This window comes from Gallinula chloropus (genome assembly GCF_964237585.1).
Source record: "Gallinula chloropus genome assembly, chromosome: 2".
In the NCBI taxonomy this organism is placed as follows: Eukaryota; Metazoa; Chordata; class Aves; order Gruiformes; family Rallidae; genus Gallinula; species Gallinula chloropus.
Genome location: NC_140086.1, coordinates 108,300,725 through 108,310,477, shown reverse-complemented (window position 1 = coordinate 108,310,477; position 9,753 = coordinate 108,300,725). Strand labels below are relative to the sequence as shown.

The 9,753-nt window shown below is 51.9% G+C and overlaps 1 protein-coding gene across 1 annotated transcript in view; it reads left to right on the top strand.

The window, feature by feature from the left end:
- Positions 1-6,509: 6,509 nt before the first annotated feature.
- Positions 6,510-9,753, top strand: part of CDK13 (cyclin dependent kinase 13) — a 42,140-nt gene continuing 38,896 nt past the window's right edge. The window contains exon 1 of the mRNA XM_084260400.1: positions 6,510-8,094. Within this exon, the coding sequence (XP_084116526.1) occupies positions 6,887-8,094 (1,208 nt within the window). The 5' untranslated portion in view covers positions 6,510-6,886. The remainder of the gene's footprint in view (positions 8,095-9,753) is intronic.

Below are 9,753 nucleotides of genomic sequence, written 5' to 3'. Positions count from 1 at the left end.
GATGGAAGATGGTGACCAGCCGTATTCCTCAAGAGTCCGTGCTGGGACCAGCACTCTTTAATATCTTTATTAATGATATTGACAGTGGTATTGAGTGCACCCTCAGCAAGTTTGCTGATGACACCAAGCTGGCTGGTGAGGCTAATGTGCTGGAGGGATGGGATGCCATTCAGAGGGATCTGAACTGGCTGGAGAAGTGGGCCCAGGTGAACCTCATGAGGTTCAACAAAGCCAAGTGCAGGGTCCTGCAACTGGGTCAGGACAATCCCCGTTATACACATTAGGAAATAATGTGCTTGAAAGGAGCCCTGAGGAAAAGGACTTGGGGGTACTTGTGGATGAGAAGCTGGACATGAGCCACCAAGATGCATCTGCAGTCCAGAACGTCAACCACCTCCTGGGCTGCATCAAAAGAAGTGTGGCCAGCAGAGCGAGAGAGGGGATTCTGCCCCTCTACTCTGCTCTGGTAGACCTGAAACCTCACCTGGAATACTGTGTCCAGCTTTGGAGCCCTCAACACAAAAAGGACACGTACCTGTTGGAGCGTGTCCAGAGGAGGGACACAGAAATGATCGAAGGGCTGGAGCACCTCTCCTGATGACAGGCTGAGAGAGTTGGGCTTGTTCAGCCTGGAGAAGAGAAGGCTCCAGGGGGAACCTTATAGCGGCTTCCAGTACCTGAAAGGCGCCTGTAAGAAAGCTGGGGAAGAACTGTTCACAGTGGCATGTAGCAATAGGACGAGGGGTAATGGTTTTAAACTAGAAGAGGGTGGATTTTGGTTGTATATTAGGAAAAAGTTCTTCAATATGAGGGTGGTAGATCACTGGAACAGATTGTCTGGAGAAGCAGGGGAGGCCCCATCCCTGGTGATTCAAGCTCAGGCTTGATGGGGCTCTGAGCAACCTGATTTAGGGAAGATGTTCCTGCTTACTGCAGGGGGGTTGGACTAGATGGCTGTTAAAGGTCCCTTCCAACCTAAGCATTCTGTGATTCTTGTAATGAATAAATTCTATACATTTCCAGGCTGTGTTTATTGACTGTTTATAGCTGTCTGTACTAACTCTTGTCTCTTAGTGCAAATAGTCCTTCTTTCTAGGCGTTTATCTCTTTCCCTACCCTCAAGTTAAATTTACAGGGCGGTGTGATTTCCTTCTTGTCTTTGTTCTGCTAGACTAACCAGTTCTTAGTATCACTGATTATCTTCACAGCCCTTTCTGTTCCTGTTGTGAATTCACTTTTCTCTGAATCGGGATGACCAGAACAGACTCAGTGATCTCACCATGACTTAAAGACAGCATTAATGTCTCAGGTCTTTTCTCCTGTATGGGCTGCATTTGCCAATTCACTGGTAAATCCACTTATCTCCTGATCAGCCAACACATGGGTCTTCTTTGCTTCTTCCAACAGCTGAGTTCCCTGTTCATAGAAAGAAGAACAAACACTGACATATTTAATCAAGCCAGCTTTTCCACAGTGCCTTGGGAAACATGAATTACTGCACTTCAATCACTGGACAATCTTAGGGCAAGATACAAATACAACAGCAGTCAATGAATGGCAGAAATAGTGACAAAAAAGCCACAAACCCCTCAAAACTAAAGAAAAGTCAGTATATTTAGACCTCAGATTTTTTTTTGTAAACTAGTTAGAAGACATGTTAATACATACAGCACTTCAGAAAGCACAAACAAGATGTCTTCTAGGATTTCTATGCTTAACCAAAAAAATCCCACCAGCCCCCTAGGATAAATGAGATAATTAAGTTCTGGCCAGTTACTTGGCACACTGCAGAAATTTAAATTTCTAGCTCTCTGTGTGCTTGGGGGGATGATACTGGTTTTGTAAAAGGAAAAGCAGGTTAATAGTGGAAGACTGGCAACAAAACTTCAAAGACCACTCGGTAATTGTTACTGCTCAGGAGAAAAACAGACACCTTTCCCCACTGCCCACTCCCAACCAAACACAACAACAACAAAAAACCCCAAACAAAACCCAAACCACCAACCCTAAGGAAAAATCCTTACGTCAATAAACAAGTCCTGAGGAATTCTGCTGAAAAATAAAGATCCTCAAACTACTGAGAACTCTTTATCTTGATGGACTGACAGTTTGTCCTGTACTAGAAGGATGTTGCTAAGGTCTTTACTCATCCTGGTGAAAAACACGGGACATGGAAACTTTAAAAAAGGAAAGAAGAAAGCACAACTGAAACCTTAACAAAAGAGGGAACGCTGCCCACGAAGCATGTCATACAGCCTCCTCCTTAGTCCATGACCAGCTCAGCATCCGTGTGTCTCCATCAGTCATATCACATTGAAGAGGTCACTCAGAGCAGATTTTTGGGAGCCTTAATGCATTTTTGCAGATCCAATGAAGTATTTGGGGAGAAAACAGAATGCAAGTTGAGGTTTTATAAAAACATTAAAAAATCACCTAAGAGTTAGCGCAGGTTCCCTCCATGGGATGGCTGCTAGGGGAGTCTTTTTCTGAGGGCTCATTTCCTAGAACTGGCATCCAAATACTTTTGAGCTGATGGTGTTTTGGCTGCAGATTTCCAGTGTTTACCAATGTTTTCATAATGCCTTGCAAGATAAGAGACACCTGCAAACACCATTCAAATGGCAAAAGGCTTCAGCTTGTTGTGGAACCGCCAAGACCAGAGCGCTGGTTCCCACACAGCTTTTCAGACTTTTAAGCCTTCATCACAGTCTGAAATCAGGAGTCAAAAAGTGACCAGAACTACCCTAAATTGAAATCAGTTTCAGTAGTGTAAGACAGCAAAAGAGTATTTTTCAGGAAGCGATGAAATTGCTTTAGTGATCAGAGTTAAGCACACCTTTTAACAGGAGTGATTTCCTCCCGAGTGCTAGCTCGGCACGTGTCCTTACACCCCCCAGTTAATAACCATGACTTACATTAAATAAACCCAGGAAAAGTCACCTGGCTGTAGGCTTTCTACACTGACTTCTGGAACCTCCTTTCAAGTTTGTCCAGCTATCACTCTTTGATTGCATTACGCAATTTTTTTGTCCACTGAGTAGACAAAAGATTTTTGTAACCTTTAATTCAGGAGAGTTTTGCTCACTGAGTGGGCAAAACTCTCCTGAATTAAAGATTACAAAAATCTAGCATGCACTGGTGATTAAAGGATATGTAATAGGCCTGACTGAACCCATAATGCCTGGCACAGCCACTCTGCTCTCGTAGCAGTGGAAGGGGTTGAGAAGGGCAGAGTGCCCCAAGGCTGTGTGAGGCCACGGTACTGCTCTGCTTTACAGGGTTTAGAAAGAGGAAACAAAGTAAGATTCACATTAAGACTCTGCCATAGGATTTACCCTTAGGATTGAACTCTCCCAGTCTATGGGCTGTTTGGGGAAGGAATCGCTTTATTACTGTGGGGTGTCCTGAGTGTTTCAGCCGACACTGGATAGAGAAACCAATTTTATCGTGCGCCTGGTTCTGTTGTCAGACTGGAGAAGGGCACTGCTCACACAGATACCACCTTTCAGTTCAGTACTCACTTCTGAAAATAGCTTAAGTTATGCTCATTATATAGTCACTGGATTTAATTTCTTGATTGAAAACTAACAGTAGTTATTACTCTGGCTAAACCAGGAAGGGTGAAGGACATCACTTCCCTGGCAGTGACCGGGCCACTTCACACGAATACTGTAAATGAACAGGAGGTGTAACCAACTCCCCTGTTCTCACCAAAGCAAAACCCCCCAAGTTTATTGTACTAAGTGTAGGATGTTGTTTGGCTTTACCCATTTGCAGTTATGCAAATTCTTAACTTTGTGAAGAAATTACTGGTGCCGCTCTGTGGAGCAAAGCAGCACAGAGAGGAGACCTGGGCACATGTGATTCTCTGCATTTTATCACCTTTTGAAGTAAAACAAAGAATATAGAAATGGTAATCCTAAATCTGCCTTGTGCCCCTTGCTGTGAACAGCAACCAGACCAAGGGTGTACTCAGCCTGAACTGCTTTAGCAATACCACACACCAGCACTTAAAATTTGCTTACTTAGACTTGTGGCAGGGCTGCATAACAGTTTGAAGTTCTCCTCTTACTGCTGCTCTGAACTGAATCACAAAAACCCCACAATACTCCCAACACACGTTTTACTCTGTAATCCCTCTTTAGCAACTCTGCTGATCACAAACAACCCGAGCGGTTTGGTAGTAGGAAGGAAATCTTTCTTTGCAGTCTGTTTTCATCTTCTTGCATGCACCAATACACCTTCCATTTAAAGCACTGCCTCTTACCCAAGAGAAAAAAATACTTCAGGCTGGGTTGGTGGGGTTTTTGCACTTCCCATTCGGACCCCAAACATTTCAGAGAGGGGCCTGAAAATGAAAACGTGCAATTCTTACCTCACTTAACCGCGCTGTAAGTTCTGGCAAGTCGACAGCCTGTACATGAATTGGCTCAACCGAAAATGACAAATGTATTGTCTGAGTTGCCTTAATTTACTAGTATATTATAAATACTAAATTTATGGGCAATTTCACTTAAGGAGGAATTTATAAATGACATTTTAGTGGCCCCACTATGCTTACACAAACCAGGTGAATACTTCAGCTGTTTCTTTGGAATGGCTTCACCCATCACTTCTCAACCTGCAGATCTCATGATGGTTTGCAGTTCTGCTTGCAGCAGTTCTGTTCTGGACCTAGATTTAGTCTGAAACCTGAGGGATGTACCCTTCCTGTTATTAGTGTGCCATCATGTAAGGCGGGGCGGCACCGGTTGGATTTTTGCTCTGTTGCACTTGGCGTAAAGAGACTTGCTGCCACCTGGAATTAAAGCCTTTCCAAATTACAGCCTTCATGTGAAAACTACCAACTGGACATCAGTTCATGCTTTAGCTAGCTAGTGGACAATTTAGAGCTACTTCTTAGCAGGCGTGGTGGAAATAAATCTTTCTCTTCTAATACAACTCCCTTTGCAGGAAATCTCAATAGCTCTACCAAATGCGGTCTTCTCAGGTGACCAGTGTTACGTTTCAGTGTACAAATAGGGACAAAACCCTTAAACACCTTCTTTTCTAAAAATCTTTATACCCACGATTGTTTTCACTTATTTGTATAATTAACAACACCCCCCTCCCCCCCCGCAAACGTGATATGCTGTGTGCCAGAAATTCCAGTCATAGGTTTTCTAGAGAGAGCTGGTCCTTGGAACTTTATAGGCTTTCAGGCCATTAGGGCTGATTTCAATCATAGAAAGCTCTTAAGTCAGTAAAACCACAAAACCGGGAAAAAGGTGAAAAACTCGGGCTCGGGTGTTTTTCTGCCATTTTCTTTACAGTTTCTACAAGCAACTTGTATTCCACCGTGGCAGTTTTAATCGAAAGCCGCTAGTTAAACGTGAAAGCACTTTGTACGGAAGGCAGGGTGAAATTCCCGCTGCGCTGCTCACGCCCCTGAACGGGGCAGGCGTGCGGCGCCACAACGAAGCAACCTTTCCTTTGTTTCAGTTCTTATCTACAGACCCCAGGCATCCCGTAACGAGCAGGCAGAAAGCACACGCGACCCGAGCGCTGTAAGCTTTGAGCATGTGCGTTCTGCGGCACCCACCAGCGGCCGGGCTGCCGTGCCCGCACACCCTGCGCGCACGCCAGCCTGCGCTCCTCGCTGCGCAAGAGACAAGGACCTGCCGCGGCCTTCGGGCCGCTGCGTGCTGCGGGGAGGAGGGGCTGCTCAGCGGAGGAATACCGCTCGCTACCCGGGACGCCTCACCCACCATCCTTCACCGCTCCCCACCCAGCCCATCCGCCCGCGGCCTGACGCGGCTCCCTCCTGAGCGCCTCCACGGCTCCAGCTCTGGCCTCCGGAGAGCAGCAGCGCGGAGAGCGCCAGGAGGGAATGACCAGGCCGAGCACGTCCCACAACAACTCCTCTTCCCTCGGCACTGCCGGAAGCGACCTTTGACCCCCACGCCCGGAAGCCCCCGCTCCCTCCGCCTGCGGGCCAACCGCGGCGCGGTTACCGCGAGAGGCGTGACCTCGCGAGAGCCGCCGAGGAAGAGGGTGGGTGGGTGAGATCTCGCGAGAGCTGGACGGGTCTCCCGGCTCCGGGCATGCGAGTAAGGGAGACAGCTCCGCTCGCGATTGGCGTTGTGCGCACCCCCCCGTTCCGCCGCCGGTCTCGCGCATGCGCCGCGCGCCGCCGGGCCGTGTCCCCGGTGCGTGTGTATGCGTGTGTCACCCGCGCGCAGTGCGGAGGCCGCGCGAGGGCTCCCAGTCGCCGGCGATTCGGGACCGGGCACCTGGGAGCCGCCGGTTAGGGTAAGCGGGCTCGGGGCCAGCCCAGGGCTGCGCGCCGCCTCGGACACCCCGCCCGCAGGCGGCCCGGCACGGCCTGACCCCGCTGCCCAGCGGGGACCGGGCGAGGGAGGAGGCGGCGGCCTCGCGGTCCGTGCCCGGCTTTCGCACCCCCGCGCAGCTTGGCCCGGCGCCGGATGAGGCGGCCGCGGCCGGGGATGGAGTGAGGAGGCCGCCGCCAGGAGACACTTCCGCGTTGCGGGAGGCCGCGCCGGGCCCACGGGAAGCTTCCGCCGCGCCGGTCAGTGCTCGGCCCCCTTCTTCCTCCTCCTCCTCCCCCCACCCCGCCGGCGGTGCTGACCCCGGCCCGGACGCGGGCGGCGCGACCCTCTATGTGGCGGCGCGGCCCCATGTGAGGCGGCGCGGCCGGGCGGGCTGCCAGGCGGTCCGGGGCCCGGCGGCCGGCCGGGGAAAGAGGGAGCGAGCGAGGCCCCGGTGCCGGCCGGTGAGTGTCCCCGTGTGTCTGCGCGGCGCCGGGTCTCCATGGCGCCAGCAGCGCCCTGAGGGCGGCGGCGGCGCCGGATTCCCTAGGCCGCGTCCTCGTCCGTGAGTGAGCTCGATGCCGAGCACCTCGGACGCGGCGGCCGGCGGGAGCGGGGGAAGCCGGGGCTGGGGGAGCGGCGGCGGCAGCAGCTCGGCGGTGGAGGCGGCGGCCGACAAGAAGCGGCTGCATCACCGGAGACGGAAGCGTTTCGCGGCCCAGCCGCAGCCTCCCCCCCCGCCACCGGCCCCTCACCCGCTGCTCTTCCCGCTCCTGCAGCCGCCCCTCCTGCAGCCCCCGCTCCTGCAGCCGCCGTTGCCGCCGCAGTCCCTGCTCTTCCTGGCGGCCACCGGCGCCTCCTCCTGCTGCGGGGACGGGGGGGAGCGGAAGCGGCCGCGGGGCAAGCGGCGCTCGGGCTCCCGGCACAAGCGGCGGCGGGGCCGCGGAGGCGGCGGTGGCGGCGGGACCCAGGAGGCGGAGAAGCGGCGCGGTAGCGGGGGGCTGAGCACACTGGTGGAGGAGTACGACGACGTGAGCTCCCAGTCCGAAGGGCTGGTGGGCGGTGGCGCGGCCGGCGTTGGCGGTGCGGGCAGCGGCGGGGGGAGCCCGGCCTCCTCCTCGGGCGGTGGGACCCAACGCCAGAGAGGCGAGGCGGAGCGGAGCGGCCGGTCCCGACGGGAACACCGTGGCAGCAGCGGCCGCTCTAAGGAGCGGCACCGGGAGCACCGTCGGCGGGGGGAAGACAAGGCGCAGCAGGAGGGAGCGTCGGCGGGCCGCGGGGGAGCCGAGGCCTCCTCATCCTCCTCCAAGTCCCGCAGCCGCCAGAACCACACCGGCCAGGACCGGGAGGGACTCAAGAGCAGCAGCAGCGGCGGCAGCGACGGCCGCAGGAAGGGCTCCCTCGCCTCGCCCGGCAGCGGCAGGAAAGAGCGGGAGAGCAAAGCGCACCGGAGCCGGACTAAAGCGGCCAAGGAGCCGCCGTCGGCTTACAAAGACCCGCCGAAGGCCTACCGAGACGACAAGCCCGAGCCCAAGGCCTACCGGCGGCAGCGCTCGTCCCCCAGCCCCGGCCGGGATGACAGTCCCCCGCTGCACCGCTCCTCGCAGAGCCAGCGGAGCCGCAAGTCCCTCAGCCCGGTGGGCGGCCGCTCGCCACTCAGCCCCTACAGCCGCCGCCGCTCCCCCAGCTACAGCCGGCACAGTTCCTACGAGCGCGGCGGGGATGTGTCGCCCAGCCCCTACAGCAGTTGGCGCCGGTCGCGAAGTCCCTACAGCCCTGTTATCCGGTGAGTCCGGGCCCTGGGGGGTGGGGAAGAAGGGAGGGAAGGAGGAACAGGGTTCTACGTGTGGATGAACAGAGTCGCAGCTGAGGCTGGGCAGGAGGGCAGGCCGGAGAGGCTTGCATCTAGCAACAAAAGGCCTCCCTCTTGCTGCCAGAAAGCTGGGGTGGGGGGAAGGGGAGCACATACAAAGATCTTCCTGTCCTGTCTGGGGGAGAAAGGAAGACTGTGTGTGTCTGTAGCACTCCTGCAGTTAATTTCTCTCCGTGGGAGATTGCCTAGCTGGAAAAGGGCTTTTTAAATATTAAAGGACATGAGAACATTTTCAGATGAGAGTGATTGAATGAAGATGTTTCTCAGAGGACAGGTTTTCTGAAGGACCAGTTTTGATTTTTAAATCTTTGCTTACTAAGTACGGAGATTCTCAGCTACATTTTTCTGTGCCCTGTTCCCCTCTATAAAAGGATGCGTGCTAAATATATTTGTGTTCGGTTTAATTCTCACTAATCTAGAGAGCAAACAAGCTGACAGGTATTTTGTATTGCAAGTGTTTCATGTTCTTTGTAGAGGTCTACAGAAAGACTTAAGACTTTTTGTTTTGCTAGGAAAAGGAGCCAATGTCAAGTTTTGTTAAATTGGCTCTCATGCTTTATGCAACCTGTGAAAACGTGTGTAAGCTCTTTTCCAAATAAGCTTATATACGTCTGTATTTGTGTGTTTGCAAATCATGTTCTTACTGTTAGTGGGAACTCGGAATGTAAAGGTCAGCGTTGCTATGACTGCAGAGAGGAAATGTGGGCTTTATCTCTCTAATCGGACAAAAACAGTGTTGTTGAGTTAGAACTCTTCAAAATACTTAAACTTGCAGCAGAACTGTAGGGAATTTAAAGTGTTTGCTTAGTATGTATTTCATAGAACCATACGTATCTATAACGCAAGATTTTTGTTTCCTGTATTGTAATATTATCCTCTGCCTCATTGTTTATAGGCTTAGTTAAATTCATATCTGGGCTTCAGTTTTAAATGCATCAGGTGGTTTGCCATTCCACTGGCAAGAACTTTGTTTATGAGGCATTACCTGGTGGGTTGTCTGAGAACTGTTCCCTGGTGTTTCTAAGGAGCGCTTTGTGTCGATTGCAATTTGGGGTGTCCCACTGTGTGTCCAGTGGAGGATGCTGAAGCTATCGTGGCTGTGTTTCATGACAGTTGGTAGGGTCTTCTGTCCTGGGCTGTTCAAAAAGAGTGAAGTAGAAAACCTGCCCAATTTAATTCAGAGAGATTGGACAAAGATGCCTTTGAAAAAAATTAGTGATTATTTTAAGGTACAGTTGTTTTCTACTTGAAACGCCCAGTTGTTTACACAACAGGTGCTCTGAAAAAAACAGCACGTCCTGGTGGTTGCAAGTGGTTAAGGATAACTCCTTCAAGTTGATTTGAATAATAGTGGAAATACTATGTGCATTGTTTTACTTATATGCTCTAGGAATCAGATTATTTTCTCTAGATGCTTCTATCCTGGGCTAAGAAAAAAAATAAAGATGAGCTAAGCTATGTATGCTAGGTTTACACTCAGTAATAGTCGTATTAGATTGATGGTCCAGTTTGTTTAGGATCCTGTTTTATGCAGTGGCTGGTAGGGCTGTACTAGAAGGTACCAGCAGTTCT